General features: G+C 40.7%; 3 protein-coding genes across 6 annotated transcripts; 1 reads left to right on the top strand and 2 right to left on the bottom strand.

Annotated features, from left to right (window-relative positions):
- The first annotated feature begins 1,661 nt into the window (after positions 1-1,661).
- Positions 1,662-4,298, top strand: LOC121782939. Its single transcript, XM_042180952.1, has 3 exons — positions 1,662-2,215; positions 2,741-3,687; positions 3,763-4,298. The coding sequence occupies exons 1-3, from the start codon at positions 1,689-1,691 to the stop codon at positions 4,113-4,115; spliced, it is 1,827 nt and encodes a 608-aa protein (XP_042036886.1). The 5' UTR covers positions 1,662-1,688; the 3' UTR covers positions 4,116-4,298.
- A 190-nt stretch (positions 4,299-4,488) lies between these two features.
- LOC121780862 lies at positions 4,489-6,951 on the bottom strand. The gene is made up of 4 exons (XM_042178504.1): positions 6,649-6,951; positions 5,943-6,055; positions 5,763-5,847; positions 4,489-4,982 (listed from the first exon to the last, which is right to left on the bottom strand). The coding sequence occupies exons 1-4, from the start codon at positions 6,859-6,861 to the stop codon at positions 4,893-4,895; spliced, it is 501 nt and encodes a 166-aa protein (XP_042034438.1). The 5' UTR covers positions 6,862-6,951; the 3' UTR covers positions 4,489-4,892.
- Positions 6,952-7,737: 786 nt separating this feature from the next.
- Positions 7,738-20,471, bottom strand: LOC121782583 (putative F-box protein At3g52320). 4 transcript variants are annotated; one of them, XM_042180481.1, is made up of 4 exons: positions 20,234-20,471; positions 19,491-19,774; positions 19,359-19,371; positions 7,738-7,982 (listed from the first exon to the last, which is right to left on the bottom strand). In XM_042180481.1, the coding sequence occupies exons 2-4, from the start codon at positions 19,766-19,768 to the stop codon at positions 7,923-7,925; spliced, it is 351 nt and encodes a 116-aa protein (XP_042036415.1). In that variant the 5' UTR covers positions 19,769-19,774; positions 20,234-20,471; the 3' UTR covers positions 7,738-7,922. The 4 variants fall into 4 exon arrangements, 2 of the variants coding, with proteins under 2 accessions (XP_042036415.1, XP_042036416.1); XM_042180482.1 differs by lacking the exon at positions 7,738-7,982 and adding an exon at positions 8,806-9,191 and having other exon boundaries at positions 20,234-20,466; XR_006046431.1 differs by lacking the exon at positions 19,359-19,371 and having other exon boundaries at positions 20,234-20,465.
- Between the last annotated feature and the right edge of the window lie 205 nt (positions 20,472-20,676).

Here is a 20,676-nt window from a genome sequence, read left to right as displayed (position 1 = left end):
TGAATTTAGTTGGAAATAAAAAAAAACGGTTAAGGAACGGAGGGTTGCAGGTTCCGTTCCTTAGTAAAGGAATGGAGTAAAAAAGTACAGTGGGGCCATCAAATAGTAGTTTAAGGAACGGTATAAGAACGGTATAGGAACAGCGTTGTGGATGGCCTTACCCCACATCACTAATGTCAAATACAGTAGTATTTCTTTTACTCCATCCTTTGATTTATTTATTCTATTTTTATAGGAATTCACCTTCTTTGAACTGATGAAATTAAAAAGTACTTAGAATTCAAATAGAAATACACTCCGTGATCTTGATTGCTAAATTTAAGAGCCGAGAGCCGAGAGGGAGCCGCGGCCGCAGCCTTCACGCGCTCAGCCGTGTGTTCCGCGGCCCACCACTGCAGCGGGCCGCATTTCGTGGCCCAGCCACCGAAATTTTTTTTTCTTCTTCTTTTTTATAAATACACACCATTTTCCTCCATTTTTCTACCCCAATTCAAACACCACTCTTTCCAATCTTTCCAATCTATTTTAATTCAACTTCTGAAATATGGATTCCGACGATGAACGACACCATTTATTTACTATCCAAATTATTTTATTTTAATTAAAATTATAAATATCATATATTATAGTCTAATAAAATTTATTGTAGTTAAATTATAAAATATCATTAAAAAAGCAAACAAATTAATTTTTATTTTGGAGCGGGCCACATTTCGTGGCCCTTGTTATTTACCATTGTGGAGAGCCAGGAGAGCCACATTTGGTGGCCGGGCCAACTTTGGTGGACACTCTTAACCTTTACAGTTGAATCCATAGCTTTCAGTCTATAAATAGGCATATACTCCATTCGTCCTATAAAAATATGAGCAATAGATATGACACGAGAATTAAGATAAAATTGGTAAAGTAAGAGAGATAGAGAGAGGATAATGGTATGGTAAAGTAAGAGAGACGCGGAGAATGATAGTTAAAGTAGAGTTAGTGGATAGTGAAACCTATATTATTAAATTGATAATATAATTTTCTAAAATGGAATGCACATATTGTTATGGGATGGATGAAAATAATAAGTGAACATATTTTTATAGGACATGAGGTATTTTTTTCTCCATCATACCGTGTCAGTACTTTTTAACAACACTTCTATTATCTATCATATTTTTATTTCTTTACACTTTATTATTTCTCATATTTTTATTACTTCATTTCTTTGTTTTATTTTTTTCGGTCTTTGATATGGAGTATTATACTCACTTCGCCTAGCCAAAAAGTGATGCTTATTCAATTTTAGAATGTGATATTGCTTATTTTGGAAATAATATCTCTTTATGGAGTATCTTTTGATCTTTCCTATTCTATTTTATACTAGTATTTACTTTATTTTAGTACTTCTTTCTTTCCCGCTCTATCCTAATTTATTCACTAAAACATCATAATCCAAATTCATTAATTTGATTTATATGAGATGAAGGGATAAGGGAGTATACCCTGTAAAGATTGCAGCTATCATAGCATGAAATAAACGAAACATAAACATTGATAAACAAAAGTTAAGATTATGTATGTGCCGTTATGTAGAAATTGAAAGTGACATTTTTCTGTCACCTTATATTATATCGTGGTATAGCAGCTATGATCGTAGTATGGAATAAACCAAACATAAAAATAACAGCACAAAAGATAGGATTATGTGCCGTTACCTACTCAAACCAATTCAAATCATAAACCCTCGAAAACACCCCAACACCAGCTGTTACGCTAGCTACATAGCTATCACTCCCTGCAAATTTCTCCACACCTCTGCCCCTGCCCCTCCACTCTTATTGCTACTGCCACACTCCACAAATTCAACCCACACCAGTCACCACCTCCTGCTGCGCTATATATCTATCCATCTATCCACACGACCAATGGCAGAAATCAGCTCGCACCAAAAGGAAGCAGCTATGGCTACTACCACCCCAGACTCTCACAATGTGGCCGCGCAGGACATGTACAAGGCCGGCGGCGGAGCAGGAGTCGAGGAGAAACCCTCCAAACCTGAAGTTCTCGGCTGGTACATGTACGGACTCTGCTCCTACTTCGTCCACACCGTCCTCATCCCCATCGTCTTCCCGCTCATTATCAGCCAGACCGTCTCGGATCCGCCCCCGCCGCCGCAGGGCTGGGAGAGGAGCTACCAGAATGTCACCTGCAAGCACACTGAAATGCTACTGTAACTTCTCTACATACTTATCTTCTTCCCAGACTTGTCAACTTACAAAACCCTAGCCCTAATTTTCTTTTACTTTCTCCTCAAACTACTCATCCCCCCCCCCTGTCATGCTTTAGCTGCTACACCATGCAATTTGTTGATTTTGTAGATTTTTCTTCGTTTCTAGTTGTTTTACTATTTTTTGAGCATTTTTACCGTCGTAAATTCAAAATACAGCATGAATGTGAGCGAGGAACACAAAAATCACCTGAGAATGGAATGTTTTTTTGAAGAAAAACAACCTAATGTGGCCGTGTAGGCAGCTTAGGCTGGATTTTTGGAGTTAAAGTTGTAAAAAATGTTCTCAAGGATTTGAACCGTTTTAGATCTGTTCATTGCTTCAAGGTACGTAGATTAGTTAAATTAAAGCAAACTGCAAAAAGCCATAGGCAATTAGTTATGAACTGTTTTCAAACATTTGGAAGCAATTTCTGAAGTTATTAACTATTGAAGTATTTGTTTGAAGTATTTGTTTGATAATCGCAGATATGAAGAACTGGTGCACAGGGCAATTAAACTGGGTGGGAAGAATGTATCCCCGCTGGAATGGACTTCGATCTCTTGGTTCATGGGGCTAATTCTCTCAGCGCCTGTATTGGGCATTGTTTCGATCCTCCTTGATTATAGCCACTATCAGCAGCTTATAGCTGGTGCGGCCACCATAATCGGAGCCATCTTCTGCCTCCCAGCTGGCTTTTTCAAGAAGTCGTGGATCTTTCCACCATACATTGCCATCATCGTGGCAGCAAACACCATTGTTGGTGCAGCTCATGCCCGCCATCTTGGCCTAATGATCCGCGGATTCACAGGCTCGGTCATACCGCAGCAACAGTTTGCAAACAGAAGATCCTTCACCAGCCGTCTGTCCCTCTACTCAACAGCAGCTGGCTGCTTGGGAGCTGCAATCATGTCTTCGTTCACATACCACATGTTCAGCCACAAGGACCACTTCACCGCAATGTGGGTTGTATCCATATTCAGTGGCCTTGTTTGGGGTCTAGGATTGCTCCACATTTTCAGCACGGACAGAGCCACGACAACTTACAACGACGCACCATCACATTCTGCGCCCATAACACACGTGTTGTCCATCTTCAGATACCCGCATGCTGCAGGGAGCCTTGCAGGGGTTTTCCTATCATCTTTTATGTCAATGTGCATTTTCGGAGCAGCATTGCTTCATGCCATGGGATACAGTTGCTTCCAAACAAAGAACATATTGTTTCTATGGCTAACATATTTCATGGTTCCTATAGCTTCTCTTCCATTGGTACATCCACTTCAGCTAGCCATGAAATTAGATGCTGAGAAGATGCAGCTTCTTGGCTTCATATTGTCTACTTTGGCATCAGGGTTTGGTTTCTATTATAAAGGAGCCATGTGGACTAAAGGCAATCTGTTTTTCTTCGCAGCTGTACAGGGATCCGCCACAGGTGCATACCGATCTTTTTTGAGTCCCTACTATAATGCAAATGTGTTATATGCTGAAAAATGATACACTTTGACAGGTTTCCTGCATGCTTTCGGGAGGGTTCTGTGGTTGGATTGTTCCCCTGCAGGTAAAGAAGGTGCATTTTCTGTGTGGTTTTCATGGGCACGAGCACTGGGAGCTTGTGCAGGATTTGCCGTAGCAACTTCCATACCTGGAAATGTTGGCAGAGCGTTTGGAGCATCGTTCTGTGCAGGGCTTGTAGGGATGGTTATTCTGATATTCGGAAATATCAGCAGCTTCAAAGGAGCGAAAGCAGCCGGGCACGTCATCAAAAGTGGGAAGAACTCCCCTGCCCCTGAATTTGTTGCTGATCATTCGAAGACTACTGTTTTATCTGAGGTTTTAGCTAAAGGAAAGGCTGAAGTTTAAAAGGCTGTTTTGCCCTTTTCATTTATTCGTTGTTTGCTTTTTCTTTCTTCATTTTCTCTTTTTTGATGTACTTGGCTAGTTTGGATCTATTTCATATTCTTTTGTAAAAGAGGCGTGCCATGTAAAGTTAACTTGTGTTGCTTCTCCAAATTGTGAGGGATCAGAAGAAACTTTTTAGGATAACCAGTCCACGAATTGCTGTTTTGTCAACTAATTTAGAGATATATAATAGCCCTTTTCTTTTAGGCAAGTGTTGGGTATAAAGAGATACTAAATGTAAGAAATTTCCTAAATCAAAGAATGCATTTACTTAAAAGGGGCTGATTTAATTATCTACAAAATAAAATCTAAGAAATAAATCGTAATCTGAAACTTCATAAAGCAAATAACTTTATTGATCCTGTATAAGAATAGCAGCGAAAGGTATACAATCAAAATAAGCTCCACATGCAAGTAGCTAATATTGCAAGCACAAAATATACTGCAACCCCACATTATACATCTCAGCCTTTTGGGCAGTTGTCTTGTTAAGGAAAGCACGATTGAACCATCAAGACAACCAATTCAAACAAACACAGTATGCGCTCCATAATATAAGTAAACGCAAATCCCTCTATCCAGTAGTGCAAAACTGCAAATCTGGACTAATCTATCAATCTGTTAGAGGAGTCATGACAAGCTGACTTACAAGCATCTACAAATCATGAGATGAAGTATGTTTTGATGACAAGGGCAGTCTCCTAGCAACAATGAGGCTGCTGCAGAGCGAATTTTGCTTCAAGCGCAGAAATTTAGCTTCTTCATTACTTTTGCATAAGCCGCAGGAACAACACCAGGTTGTCTCAATCGTCGTTTTGACTTCTTAGACTGCAATAGTAAGCAGAGTAATTGTATTATATATATTAGTAAAGGTGTATATCTATTTAAAGTGCCAGTGGAAACATTACAGTAGAGGAATCGGAGTCGGAGAATGATTTTGGCAGAAAAGGGAAAGGTGAATCAAGTAGATTGAAGATAAAATGGAACAGTACTGGATCAGCTATAAAGATTATTTGCCAAATATGTCTGATTGTTGGCTATTTTGTGAAGCACACAAACAAACTATTTCAAAGAATACTCACTGTTCTACAAACCTCATGATTTCTGCTACTTCTTAAATGATAAGCCCCAGAATGTTCTTATATTTTAGATGGGATCCTCATCGATGCAGATGGAAAGTTCAGTACATACTTAAGAAAACTTGTAATAATAATAGCTAAACCTTGCAATAAGTATAGCTAACATTTGTATACACCAAAGTAGACTTTTACATTGAAGTACAATTAAAGAAATTATAGCTAAAACTTGCAATTCTCAATGTACTAACTTCTTTCTTTTACATAGAGTGTGAAAGGTCTAACACCCAATGATATTAACTCAACAGAAACTTCCAAAACTCTTCCATCGTTGAGAAGATCTGTGATCATATGATATTTTACCAGGTCAAGGGCTCTATTAGGGCTAGAATACTTCATCTTTAGCTAATAAAAACTGAAATAGGAAGACGTCTCAAGGAACATGTTTGACGACATCGCTGTCCATAATAGCTACTCGTTTCTTATTTTCGCTTATTTATTTAATTATCTAAGAGATGCTTGGTATGCAAACCTTTGAGAATGCATTATGCCGCTTCCCCTCCTTCCATCGCCTGATCTGCCCATCATTCATAAGCCTAAATCTTCCTTTGTAAGACCTAATAATTAAAACCATCACATTATCAGTGTTTCTTGACCTGCTCCAGAAAATTGACGAAATATAGTGCATCTATAGAAGGCATTATATACATACGAGTAGCCTTTGATTTTGACTTTTTTGACTTTGGAAACTACTGGAGTCATTGGCTTCCTACTCTTCAACTTCCTCTTCCTCTGCTTGGCAGTGATATGCCGTACTTGGATCAACTAAAAATATACCATATGAATATGAGACATGAGAAGATGAGAATAAACAAATTCCTAGCACAGCAAACATATGTTGAATATATCTTAGTGGTATTGACAACAAGTAGTACAATTTTGATAGCAAGAAACAAATGGAGAAAATGCAACAATCAAGACCAAAACGACCACAGACGGAGGGGAGTATGATGAAAAAGTGTGGGGAAACTTGTGAAATCTCATTTAGATAACAACAATTAAGATTAACAGTTTACACTGACCCAGGACTCAATCGAGTTGGATGACCCGACATATGAACAGATTCCAATACAAAGTAGCAACCTTTACAGAAAAATGCATCACATTCTACCATTAGGCTGATAATGAAAATAGCAATTAACGTTCCTAATTATTTGATATCGATAAACATCTCCTAAAATTTCAATTAAAATGGTGGAGGGTGGGGGAGCAATGTCATCTAAAATGCGCAAACATCTTCAAATTCTGATATGGAAATAACCCAACATCAAGCAAAAAAGGCTGCATTCCACCACCAGGAACGAACACATACATAATAAAACAATAAAAAGGCGCGAGGGCTAAAATGCGACACTTACAGAGAGAGGCGAGTGTGTGATAGGAGAGGGAAAGGTGGAGGCGCTGATGTGGGAGGAAAAATAGGGTGCAATTAGGGAACGAGTGGCGATTGGGGGTTTGTGGAATAAACTGGGGGAAGTGTGGAGAAGACGAGCAGCGGCGGGAGGGCGAAGGTGGGTAGAGGAAGCAAGGGCTGCCAAAGAGCGGAGCCTCCAGCACCATCTCTGCATCATCTCTATGTTCTTCCAAATAGGGGAATCAGAGCCTGGTCAGTAAACAGTAGAGAGTGATTGGAATTGGTGGAAATGTTTACTTTTACTATTTATCATACTTTGGGGTGCGATTTGGAAATATGTGCAAGGCATTTCAATTTTGCAACTCTCAAATTACATTATTTCAAATTTAGTCCTTTTGACAATTTTTTATACGAAAATACCCTTTTAATATTTGGGCAATTTTGTCTTTTCAATATTTTTCGCTTTTTTATGGCAGCTCATATTAGAGCATCCACAATGGCGTCTGTCCCGATGGACGTCCGACCGGCGTGCCGGACGTCCGCCATTGTGCAAGGGTGACGCGGATACGGACATCCGCTGCGGACATCGGAGTTCCGCGGGGTTCCCGGGACGTCCGCCATTGCGTTGACCCCACGGACGTCCGCGCGGACGTCCCGATTATTTGATTATTTTTTTTCAAAAATTCTATAAATACGGCTCGTTGAACTTCATTTCATCCGCACCACTTGTATTAACGAGTATCTATCTCTTTACGTTTCTTTTATATATCCAGAGTGGCTGATAGTGGTAGTGGTAGTGGTTTTGGTGCGGGCGGTAGCGGTGGGGGTATGATGACATAATGAGGCGAATTCATGCACGTGTGCTGGAGGCAGCAGAGAGGGAGATACAGGCGGTCTTAGCGCTGGCGGTACATCGACCCATCCATCGTCGATCTATAGTACCGCCAGCTTCACTATGGGCAATTAGTTCAGGGGCATGGATAGAAGAAATCAATTAACACTGCCATCTTCACCATCTCTGCCGCTACCAGTGCTACTAATACGATTGCTTTGTTCAAGTCTAATTGCAGGTCAGGTCAGGTCAGACACCTAGTGAATTAATAATAGCTTTATTAACTTCCCAGCAATCATTTTGGGTCCTTCTAATTCCTATATTTAGAGCACCATGGCCATCAGAACCCATCTCATGTTTAGCTTTCTGCTTTTGGCTATGATTCCGCTTCACTTGATAAATGCCACAGCCCAAGCTCTCCAAGGCATCTACGATCTCCATCCGCCTTAGCACGCCAAGAATGGAGCCGTCAGGCTGTACTGCGCATCTTCTCCAGCCTCCTGCATCTGTAATACATAATGACGGGAGGATTAGACGCCACCACAGTTCGTGAACCGCCGGTTCACGGTTCGGAACCGGCGGTTCCAGTTCAAGAATTGGTGGAACCTGAACCGGCCCGGCCAAGACCTCACGGTTCCGGTTCATGAACCGTGAACCGGCGGTTCACTTGAACCGGCTGAACCGTCGGTGGTCATCCGGTTCCGGTCCGGTTCGGGCGGTTTGGCAGTTCAATCCGATTTTTTTTTTTACATTGTAAATTGTAATTCAAGTTAAAAATGTAAAAAAACTTGCGTAAATAAAATTAGAATGAAGCGATGTACAAATGTAATTTTATTGATACAAATTACAATTTCAAAATTACAAATTACAACTTTAAAATTACAAATTACAAGTTAAAATTTACGAATTACAACATAAAAATTAGAAATTACAACTTCAAAATTATAAATTACAAAAGACTTAAAGTCTTCATTACAATTTACAAAATTACATATTCGAAATAAAGGGGCAACTTGTGCTCTAGTAGAAATGAAGAGTAGGGGGTACCGCCAGTTTTATCGGTGGAACCGCCGATTTCCGTCCACGATTTTAGTCAAAACCGGCGGCCGCGGGAGTGGTTTCTGAAAAGGCTAGGGAGTAGGCTTGAAATTATGTCGGAAACCGCCGAACCGCCGGTTACGGTTCGCCAAAAATTGGAACCTGAACCGGCCCGTCGGAACCGGCGGTTCCGGTGCCGGTTCGGTTTGGTGATGTCTCGGGAGGATGATATTAACCAAGATGGTAGATGAGATAATACAACAAGACACAAGTACCTTGTGTGATATCCGATTGAAATAAGGATCTATGATGATATTCTACCAAGATTTCAGACTAATGGGACATTGCCACTGCATTCTCAAACAGCACTCAAGATCATAAAAACAATACCGAGGAAGGTCTTGAATATAAATGATTCAAAACTTGTTCACAGCAAGAACATGCATTTAAGTATATAATCAATTTTACCTTTCCTGGAACGGTTGGTTCATCTCCACAAATACGTCCAGATCAAAACAGCCCATGTGAGCGCAAGGCTTAATTAAACCTTGCAGCGATCTTCATTCTAATACAAGTTGCAGCGATCTTCATTCTAATACAAGTACCACTCATTTGAAGAATTCGATCATAAGAGTAGAGGCTATTCAATTTCATCATAAGTGCAGCACAACACCAACCTTAAACAAAGAAAGCAGAAATACTGATTCGTGGTGGCAAATTCATAACATTGACTATGCTACAATCTTACTAATAAAAATACGAAACAGGCATATGATGAACTTCAATATGATGAATCTTACTAATATTTAGGAAACTATACACAGATATTTCAAAAATAGATAGAGGGTTTGCAGATACAGATGTAGAGGTCAAGTAAACCAAAGTTTTTAATACAAGTACAGAAATAACACTGCACTCGTAGCTCATAAAATGAATCAATAGCAGACTCCTTAGATTTCAGACAACAGAAAAATCTTATAGGTGCAATAAATGTGTCATTATAAAGACATACCAAAGCCATGGTAAGTAAGGTACCCCCACCTCCATACCGACAATGTACACACTCCAAATCAAAATAGTTCCTCATGACCGCTCCAACATCTTCAAACTCGTTGTCGTCTATAAGAACAAACTTGCCCAACGTTTTAGGAGGCAAGTGACTTTCAAAAGCCTGCCAGAACTTACGAAATACCGTGGTACAGTAAAAATACTCCCTCCGTCCCGCACTATTCGCACGTTTCATTTTCGGCACGGAGATTAAGGAATGAGTGTATAGCAAAGTCAAATATTACGGCTGTAGGTGAAATTTTTTACTAAAAATGGAAAGAGTGCAAATAACTTGGGACGTCCAGAAAGGAAATAAGTGCAAGTAGTCCGGGACGGAGGGAGTACAATAGCAGATGCTAGCTTCCCAAGGCGAAGCATTTGTAACTATTCGACAGAATGCTTAAAAGCATCTGCAGCACTTGTGGTTGGTACTGACCAGCCCTCAACATCAATAACCCATATGAATTGATCATTTGATTTTTGTGGGTAGTATGCCTTTAAAAAGAACTCAAACACATATGCCACCTTCCTATGCAGCGATACTTCCGTATCCTGTAATGAAAAGGCAGGACAATTACATATAACTCCAAGTAACTAAAATAATTAGTAAATAGTTTTTGACATGCCTTCATTCCACCTGCTCTAATTATTATAACATTTCGGCCCTTCTCATCCTTAAAGGTCCCTCCGAACATGTATCCAATCTGCAAATATAAGAAATATATTTGCTCAATCATGTTGCGATAATCATCATGAACATTATGCGCTCTTACAGTTTGCTTCTGCTCATCAGAATAACCAGGCATGCCATCGTTGGAAGACATCTTGTCTGTCAAAGCAGCACAAAATTTTAAAAGAAAATCAATAACCAAATAACTGATCAGATTAAACATGATCAAACAACAAAAATCACAAACCAAAAACTGATCAAACACCAAAAAAATTGAGGCGTACGAGAGTATAGGTCTTGTCCAAATAGCAACAGAGTAGCTAAAATTGAGGCATTGTAATAAGGATTAACCTTCCACCAGCCTGCTGATTGTGATTTGAATTAATATATTGAAGAACATATGGGAATAACTTTGATTTTATTATTTTTAACTCTAAAAGCACAAAATCACATTTATGTTCACTTTCGAGAGTATTTTATAATCCAATTGGGAAGGCATGACAATGAAATCATTTTCCTCACATTATACATCACAACAAACCTTACTGCATTCATAATTTTTTAAGCTTCATTATTGTTGTATAAAGAATTTTATAGCAGAGATCAAGTTCCATTTGCATACGACACTTACATGAACAAAATTGCTTCAGCACAACAATTAGCAAAGCATGAACAAAATTGCTTCAGCACAACAATTAGCAAAGCATGAACATAATTATCTCAAGAAATAAAGTCTATTTAAAATAGAAGTATACAAACAAAACACATACATCGCATAAGAGAGATTTCACCTGAAATACCTAGGAGTAGATATGTATGCCAACTAGCATGAAAGTGTAGGTTAATTTATGAAAACAAAAACGAATTAGGTCAAAAAAAATGAGTGTAAATTCAAGTATAATCTACAAAAGCATATTGATATACGAGGTAGATATATGAATTGGGTATAGGCCGGAGCAATTTTGGATGAACAAATGAAAACGAAGTAGGGCAAAACGTCAGTCCACGAACGATATTCTCAATAAAAAATATATTGAACACCACTTTACTTACCAAAATCTGGACGGGGAGTCGTCAATTCAAAACCTCAGTAGTTGTATGTTCGAGTAATGGTCCTCTTCTTCGTCAGTCTTTCTAGCCCTAATTTTAGCTACGAATGGTAGAAGGGTTTAGGTTTTTTTTTTCCTCAAACACAATCACGGCGGGGGTTAGGCGGACCCCCAACCTGTCTATATCAAAACCAATGTAGTGTCATACGTTGACCAAGCCCAAAAGTGACTTGGTCCACAAAAGAGAAGCAAATAAAAAAAGCTAATAAACTACCTAGGATATCCCCACAAGCCGGGTACTATCTATCTAAGATACGAGAAAAGAAACATGATAGTAACATGGGTGATGACCAAGCCCGAAGGAAGTACAGAGAGGACAAATCAAAAACAAAAACCAAGAGTAGTAGTAATCATTCATCTCGATATCTGAATCTGAAGTTCGGATAACCCAACTGGTCCATCCTCACAAGTGACTTCAAATATCGAGGCACTGTATCTGCATCATAGAAAGTGATGGTGAGGGTCTGGACCCCCTACCTCCAAGAAAGTTGGCTGCCCGGTTACCCTCTCAATGGATGTGAGAGAACCTAACCTGCAGCTGTGAGAGCAAGATGCAGATGCGAGCCATGTGATGTCTCACGTTCGCCGCTCCCTGAAGTGAACACTGCGACCACTGCTGCTGCGTCCATCTTGACCCAAACCTGTGATGAGAACTCCATAGCCATTGTCAACCCATGAAGAAGAGCTAAAAGCTCCGCCTCGAAGGCCGACGCAGCTACCGGGGGAGTGCAAAAGACCCTCAAAAGAGAACCATCTGAACCACGAACCACTCCCCCACCACCAGCCTGTCCCGCCGAGGTAGAGAAGGCCCCATCTGTGTTCAGCTTCACTCAAGGATCATCGGGTGGATGCCAAAGCACACTCAAGGACCTCAGAACTCGCCGGCGAGGAGGAACTGAAGGCATGAAGTCGACAGTCGGGGTGCAACCGCGCCAATGAAGGGGGACTAGCCCACCCGCCGCCACAAGAATCCGCAAATGCTCCTGCCAAATAACATGGGAAGAACGAAAAGAAATGTCGCGGTGCTTGCAGCTATTCCTCCCCGTCCAAATGAACTAATATACCAAGTAAAGAATAATAAAACTAATGTGTAAGGTGGGAGCCCTGGGAGAGGACCTCCACCAAAAACCTAATCTAAGTGCAATATCATTACACGTGTGAATGTGTGTGCTAATATAAGGGAACCAGCCATCGAAATAATCCCAAACAGATCTCCCCAACGGACACGACACAAACAAATGCTAACACGACTCGACTGAAAAATAAGAGACACAACACAGACACTTGGATGCGAGAGAGATACCCCGAGTCTAAACATGACACTCAACAGGGACCCTCTAGACTAGGAAGCGTCATATGAAGATAGAGATAGTCGGGATCAACCCAGCATTCCAAACCATGCGGAGTCCGAAATGTCTAGGGGACCGTGTCCGGATGAGCTCCCAAGCTGAGGCCGTCAAGAACTCGCCATCACCAGTCAGGCTCCATCGCATCACATCCCGTCTGCCCACCTCAATCGAAACAGCCCTGATAATATCCAAAACATACAAAGGCACACCACACAAAGCCAAATAATCATGCAATTTTTCACTATGTCAAGTATGATCACGCCAAAACCTAGAGACGTCAGCGGCAGGAAGATCAGTCCCGAGCGGACAATTGGTCCTAAGGGGGCGATCCCCGACCCACACGTCATCCCAGAAACTAATCCGCCCTTCGTCGAAGGACCATCTAATGAAACCATGCACCTGACCCCTAACATAATTGAGACGATTCGAGATAGGACCATCATGCGGAGAGTGAGGAGAAATAAAAGCACGACCAGCATGGAAACAATACTTGCGCATGGCGAACTGCGCCCATAAAGAATCATGTGCGAGAAATCTCCACCAGAGCTTGATGTTGAAAGCTTTGACGAGCTCACGAAAATGACGGATGTCGAGGCCTCCCTCATCCAATGGGAAGCAAATCTTCTTCCGCTAGCTAACCTAGTGAATCTTCCTCTGTTGCCCAACCGTGCCCCAAAAGAACCTGGCCATGATCTGCTCAAAATCCCTCATCCAATACTCATACGGCTTCAGGACCTGGAAGATGTGAAGAGGGATAATGACTAGGGTGCTCTTGATCAGAGCAAGGCGACCTCCAAGAGAACTTATCCGCCTCAGCTCCCCGCTGTCCCTCTGACACTGTCCTCGCCGAGGAGGCTTTCGCCTGCCTCTTTTCCCGACGCCTCTCGCTGCCTCTCACAACTAGCTGCGCTCTTGGTCTTCTTCTTAGGCGCAACGAAACCGTCGTCCTCTACAACCTGTGAGCCATCTGCGGCTGCTGAAGAAGACCCTGGATGTAAGACAAAACTAGGGGCCGTCTTTCGATGGGGAGGCCTCTCTGTGGCCTGGCTTGCGCTAGGCTGCTGCCGCTGAGCCTGAGGCTGTTTACCAGCCGCAACACTCGCAGCTAGAGGCTGCTCTGCATGACGCGACTCTTCCTCTCTGTTGGGAGTCGGCCTGTGCTGTGGGGCAGCCCTTGAGAATAATCCCTCTTAGGAGGCATATGCCGTTTCCCAGAAGCATAGCAAGTCATCGCCGAGCGGCCCATGTGCTTGCACTCGGATTCACAGCTTCCCTCTTAGGGGGGCTGAAGGCCGACTACCTTTTAGAGATCCGACAGAAGAAGGTGGACCGGATTCACAGCTTGTCTCATAGACATCTTTCTCTTGGAGGTCGTCTTACTCTGATTAAGAGCACCCTAGTCACTATCCCTCTTCACATCTTCCAGGTCCTGAAGCCGTATGAGTATTGGATGAGGGATTCGGAGCAGATAATGGCCAGGTTCTTTTGGGGCACGATTGGGCAGCAGAGGAAGATTCACTGGGTTATCTAGCGGAAGAAGATTTGCTTGCCGTTGGATGAGGGAGGCCTTGGCATCCGTCGTTTTCGTGAGCTCGTCAAAGCTTTCAGCATCAAGCTCTGGTGGAGATTTCTCGCACAAGAGTCTTTATGGGCGCAGTTCACCATGCGCAAGTATTGTTTCCATGCAGGTCGTGCTTTTATTTCTCCTTACTCTCAGCATGATAGTCCTATCTGGCATCGTCTCACTGATATTAGGGGTCAGGTGCATGGTTTCATTAGATGGTCCCTCGACGAAGGGCGGATTAGTTTCTGGGATGACGTGTAGGTCGGGGATCGCCCCCTTATGATCTATTGTCCGCCTGGGACTGATCTTCCTGCCCGCTGAGGTCTCTAGGTTTTGGCGTGGTCATACTTGGCATATTGAAAAATTGCATGATTATTTGGCTTTGTATGATGTGCCTTTGTATGTTTTGGATATTATCAGGGCTGTTCCGATTGAGGTGGGTAGGCAGGATGTGATGCGATGGAGGTGATGGCGAGTTCTCGACGGCCTCAGCTTGGGAGCTCATCCGGACACGGTCCCCTAGACATTTCGGACTTCGCATGGTTTGGAATGCTGGGCTGACCCCGACTATCTCTGTCTTCATCTGGCGCCTCCTCCTCCAGAAGGTCCTTGTTGAGTGTCATGTTTAGACTCGTGGTATCTCTCTCGCATCCAAGTGTCTGTGTTGTGTCTCTTCTTTTTCAGTCGATTCGTGTCGGCATTAGTTTGTGTCGTGTCCGTTGGCGAGATCTGTTTGGGATTATTTCGATGGCTGGTTCTCTTATATTAGCACACACATTCACACGTGCACTGATATTGCACTTAGATTAGATTTTTGGTGGAGGTCCTCTCACAAGGCTCCCCATTGCACATCAGTTTTATTATTCCTTGCTTGGTATATTGGTTCATTTGGACGGGGAGGAATAGCTGCAAGCACCGTGGCATTTCTTTTCGTTATTCCCATGTTATTTGGCAGATGATTCAGCATTTGCGGATTCGTGTGGCGGCGGGTGTGCTAGTCCCCCTTCATTGGCGCGGTTGAACCCCGACTGTCGACTTCATGCCTTCAGTTCCTCCTCGCCGGCGAGTTCTGAAGTCCTTGAGTGTGCTTTGACATCCACCCGATGATCCTTGGGTGAAGCTGAACATACATGGGGCCTTCTCTACCTCGACGGGACAGGCTGGTGGTGGGGGAGTGGTTCGTGGTTCAGACGGTTCTCTTTTGAGGGCCTTTTGCACGCCCTTGGTAGCTGCGTCGGCCTTCGAGGCGGAGATTTTAGCTCATCTTCATGGGTTGACAATGGCTATGGAGTTCTCATCACAGGCTTGGGTCAAGATGGACGCAACAGCAGTGGTCGCAGTGTTCACTTCAGGACGCAGGGGAGCGGCGGACGTGAGACATCACATGGCTCGCATCCGCATCTTGCTCTCACAGCTGCAGGTTAGGTTCTTTCACATCCACCGAGAAGGTAACTGGGCAGCCGACTTTCTTGCAAGGAGGGGGGTCCAGACCCTTTCCATCACTTTCTATGATGCAGATACAGCGCCTCGGTATTTGAAGTCACTTTTGAGGATGGACCAGTTGGGTTATCCGAACATCAGATTAAGATATCGAGATGGATGATTACTACTACTATCGGTTTTTGTTTTTGATTTGTCCTCTTTGTACTTCCTTCGGGCTTGGCCATCACTTGGTCATCACCCATGTTATTATCATGTTTCTTTTCTCATATCTTAGATGGATAGTACCCGGCTTGTGGGATATCCTAGGTAGTTTATTAGCCTTTTTTTTATTTGCTTCTCTTTTGTGGACCAAGTCACTTTAGGGCTTGGTCAATGTATGACACTATGTTGGTTTTGATATAGACATGTTGGGGGTCCGCCTAACCCCCGCTGTGATGATGTTTGAGGAAAAAAGAAACTATAAACCCTTCTACCATTCGTAGCTAAAATTAGGGCTAGAAAGACTGACGAAGAAGAGGACCCTCACTCGAACATACAACTACTGAGGTTTTGAATTGACGACTCCCCGTCCAGATTTTGGTAAGTAAAGCGGTGTTCAATCTATTTTTTATTGAGAATATCGTTCGTGAACTGACGTTTTGTCCTACTTCGTTTTCATTTGTTCCCCCAAAATTGCTCCGGCCTATACTCAATTCATATGTCTACCTCGTATATCAATATGCTTTTGTAGATTATACTTGAATTTACACTCAATTTTTTTGACCTAATTCGTTTTTGTTTTTATAAATTATGCTACACTTTACTGCTAGTTGGCATACATATCTACTCCTAGGTATTTCAGGTGAAATCTCTCTTATGCGATGTATGTGTTTTGTTTGTATATTTCTGTTTTAAATAGACTTTATTTCTTGAGATAATTATGATCATGCTTTGCTAATTGTTGTGCTGAAGCAATTTTGTTCATGTAAGTGTCGTATGCAAATGGAACTTGGTCTCTGCTATAAAATTCTTTATACAACAATAATGAAGCTTAAAAAATTATGAATGCAGTAAGGTTTGTTGTGATGTATAATGTGAGGAAAAGGATTTCATTGTCATGCCTTCCAAATTGGATTATAAAATACTCTTGAAAGTGAACACAAATGTGATTTTGTGCTTTTAGAGTTAAAAATAATAAAATCAAAGTTATTCACATATGTTCTTCAATATATTAATTCAAATCACAATCAGCAGGCTGGTGGAAGGTTAATCTTTATTACAATGCCTCAATTTTAGCTACTCTGCTGCTATTTGGACAAGACCTATACACTCGTACGCCTCAATTTTTTTTGTGTTTGATCAGTTTTTGGTCTATGTTTTTTGTTGTTTGATCATGTTCTTGATATTTATAATCTGATCAGTTATTAGTTATTGATTTTCTTTTTAAATTTTGTGCTGCTTTGACAGACAAGATGTCTTCCAACGATGGCATACCTGGTTATTCTGATGAGCAGAAGCAAACGGTAAGAGCGCGTAATGTTCATGATGATTATCGCAACATGATTGAACAAATATATTTCTTATATTTGCATATTGGATACATGTTCGGAGGGACCTTTAAGGATGAGAAGGGCCGAAATGTTATAATAATTAGAGCAGGTGGAATGAAGGTATGTCAAAAGCTATTTACTAACTATTAGTTACTTAGAGTTATATGTAATTGTCATGTATTTTCATTACAGGATACGGAAGTATCGCTGCATAGGAAGGTGGCATATGTGTTTGAGTTCTTTTTAAAGCCATACTACCCACAAAAATCAAATGATCAATTCATATGGGTTATTGATGTTGAGGGTTGGTCAATACCAGCCACAAGTGCTGCAGATGCTTTTAAGCATTCTATCGAAGAGTTACAAATGTTTCGCCTTGGGAAGCTAGCATCTGCTATTGTGTTTAACTGTACCCCGGTATTTTGTAAGTTCTGGCAGACTTTTGAAAGTCACTTGCCTCCTAAAACGTTGGGCAAGTTTGTTCTTATAGACGACAACGAGTTTGAAAATGTTGGAGCGGTCCTGAGGAACTATTTTGATCTGGAGTGTGTACCGTGTCGGTATGGAGGTGGGGGTACCTTAATTACCATGGCTTTGGTATGTCTTCATAATGAAACATTTATTGCACCTATACTTGCCCAATATATCTCCTGCTGTTCCTATACTTAAATCTCATGCATTTTTTAGATTACATGCCGTGGTTATTTTTCCTGCTGAGCCGAAACCAGACTCTTTGGAGTCTGGTCCCCTTGCAGCTGAGGCTAAGTCTTATAATATGTTTGATGGTTCGTTTAATTAACCTAGGTCCAAGTTCTCTTGTTCAAATTGTTGTTTATATAATAAATATTGCTGCATGCAGCACATGTTATTATAATTTACTAGTAAATTAATAACAGAAATGAGGCAGAGCATGTATGGTGTATGAGCTTTTTGTAATTAGCAATCATATTAAGTAAAAGAATGTATGATGTTTATTGGTCCTGTCTGTTTATTTGAACAGTCTTGTTTATGTGTCAAAAGGTTTAGGCCGTAACCCTAATCATTTGATTAGTTTTTGGTCTATGATTTTTGTTGTTTGATCATGTGTTACTTATAAGTAAAATTTAAATTATATATTCTGATCAGTGATTTGGTTAGTGATTTTCTTTTAAATTATGTGCTGCTTCGACAGTCAAGACGTCTTTCAGCGATGATGAGCAGAAGCTCAAGGTAAGAGCAAGTAATGTTCATGATTATTAATGCAACATGATTGAGCAAATATATTTCTTATATTTGCAGATACATGAGTTAAAGAATTCTTTGGGATTAATAGCCACTCATGCACTCAATCTACCTTTTAGTAAATTTCTTGACGCATGGAATTGGAATGTAGAAGATGTGGATGCCATGATCAGAAAGTCGGTGCATTGGAGAGCAAATAGGCCTGGATTACCAGAATTTAATTGGGTAACATAAAATTGACACTTTTTTTCTTTATTATTGTCCATTATAATTCTGACTTTATCATATGCATTGGTAGGCTGCGATAGATTGCGAGATTGCAAAAATGTTTGGAGGAGTCTTTTACGATGAGAAGGGCAGACTTGTTTTTATAATCAGAGCAGGAGGATTGAAAGTATGTTTGAAGCTTCTTTTTAGTTACTTGGAGGTATATGTTATTGTCTTTTTTTTTCATTACAGGGATACAGAATCGCTGCATATGCATTTTGCATATCTGATTGGAATCATTGAGATGGGTGATTGACCTTGATGGATGGTCATTACCAGTGTCAAGTGTTGATGCTTTCAAGGATTTTGTCAAAGTGCTACAAGACAGTTGCCCTGACATACTAGGTGGTGCTACATACTAGGTGGTGCTATTATGTGTAACTATATTCCGTTATTTCAAAAATTATGGGTGGTATGTATTCTTTGTTCTTTGGATATTTATAGACTCTATTATTAGTTTACATCATAAGTTGGGAAGTAAATGTTTTTCATTGCAGGTTTTAGAACTCACTTGGAACAATCTTATATTGACCACTTGTTTTGCTCACTCCAAATCCATAAAAAGAACAATCATTGAACTTAGATAGAGGAGGGAGCTCGACATGCTCTCGAGTCATTGGATTGCATATAAATAGAATGTTATACCTTTGATCCCACACTGAAAGCAAACCATTAGCTGAAGCAACTATAACACGATAGTGAGCAGTAGAAAATTTATCATGAGATAGGTAACTGAATTGGAAAAGTGGCTTTATGGCCTCATCGCAGACAGTGTACCTCATTTCCAAGTCTCCATACACGAAAAATTGGCATGGTTTCGGAGTATACGACATCCCCTCAATCAGATGGCGCCATGATTTAAGAACACACTTGCACGCCATAACACTCCTAATGGGGAGTCTTTGTAAGATCTCTATCGTAATCTCTTCCGGTAGATTTGCAAACAAAATATCTCTCAGTTTCGTGTATTTTCTTACAGATAAACAACCCTTTTTGGCACTTTTGTTCATTATGCCACACTCAGAATCCCCTTCCAAAAGGTTAGAGATCTTCATTAATACCTGAAAATAATACTATGAGATTAGCAGATGAAGAAAATCTACTCTATTGGATTAATCCTATTCTGAAAGGGATGCAATTGAGTCAATCAAATCTACACAAGAAAAGGGAACAGGCGTGGCAAGAAGCACAAATTATAACATACTATCAACAAAAAAATCAAATCTTTTATACTGTAAGCCATTACAAAACAAGCACTGGATCAAAAAAATGAAATCTTTAATACTATTCATAATCAAAATAAAAAATTCGTTTGCCCTAATCGGTCAAAAATAGATCTTTTTCATAAATCTGTCAAAAATAGATTTGTGAAATTAACGGGGAAGATGTCTGTCCACAATAGAAAGATGATGGCTTTCAAAATAATATTCAAAATCTCAGCAAAATACCAACTCAGAAACAAAATTAAAATACTGAAAGAATCATATTAAATCAACTAATAAAAAACTGCCGGAGCACACCGGAATCCGACGGGGCTGGTGAAGCAGGAGGACGGTGAAAGAAAACCCGGTGAGGAAGGGCGGTGGGCGTGGCGGCGAGGCAAGGAGAGTTCCGCCAATTGAGAGAGAGTGGAGCGCCGATTTGAAGGGAATTTTAGATGATGTACGTGTTGGGGTATGTGGGTACTCGGTTCTTCGGTTAACCGAGAATTGAATCGAAGCTGGTCAATTATCGGTTAATCAAAAATCGATATTATCGATTATCGGTTCGGTTCCGATTCTTTAATTTTCCCAACATTGGTTATCGATTATAACCGATAGATTATCAATTAACCAATATTCAATTCATTTTAATTTCATTATATTTTTAATTAATAAACATTTATAATATTTTTATATGTGTAATTATCTTCTAAATTTTGTCAGAATTTCATATTGTTCTATCAAAGTCAAAATATCTAAAA

Source organism: Salvia splendens, chromosome 20 (assembly GCF_004379255.2).
Source record: "Salvia splendens isolate huo1 chromosome 20, SspV2, whole genome shotgun sequence".
NCBI classification, from domain to species: Eukaryota; Viridiplantae; Streptophyta; class Magnoliopsida; order Lamiales; family Lamiaceae; genus Salvia; species Salvia splendens.
The sequence above is the reverse complement of the archived record's forward strand: the minus strand, read 5'-3'. Positions and strand labels throughout refer to the sequence as shown.

Bases quoted from the DNA above. Each gene is read 5' to 3' on its own strand.
- LOC121782939 (XM_042180952.1), top strand. From the start codon at position 1,689: ATGTGCCGTTACCTACTCAAACCAATTCAAATCATAAACCCTCGAAAA. The intron at 2,216-2,740 runs GTAACTTCTCTA...TGATAATCGCAG, and splicing joins AAGCACACTGAAATGCTACT to ATATGAAGAACTGGTGCACA. The intron at 3,688-3,762 runs GTGCATACCGAT...ACACTTTGACAG, and splicing joins TGTACAGGGATCCGCCACAG to GTTTCCTGCATGCTTTCGGG.
- LOC121780862 (XM_042178504.1), bottom strand. From the start codon at position 6,861: ATGATGCAGAGATGGTGCTGGAGGCTCCGCTCTTTGGCAGCCCTTGCT. The intron at 6,056-6,648 runs GTAAGTGTCGCA...GTATATTTTTAG, and splicing joins TCACACACTCGCCTCTCTCT to TTGATCCAAGTACGGCATAT. The intron at 4,983-5,762 runs GTTTGCATACCA...TTACTATTGCAG, and splicing joins GGCATAATGCATTCTCAAAG to TCTAAGAAGTCAAAACGACG.
- LOC121782583 (XM_042180481.1), bottom strand. From the start codon at position 19,768: ATGAAGATCTCTAACCTTTTGGAAGGGGATTCTGAGTGTGGCATAATG.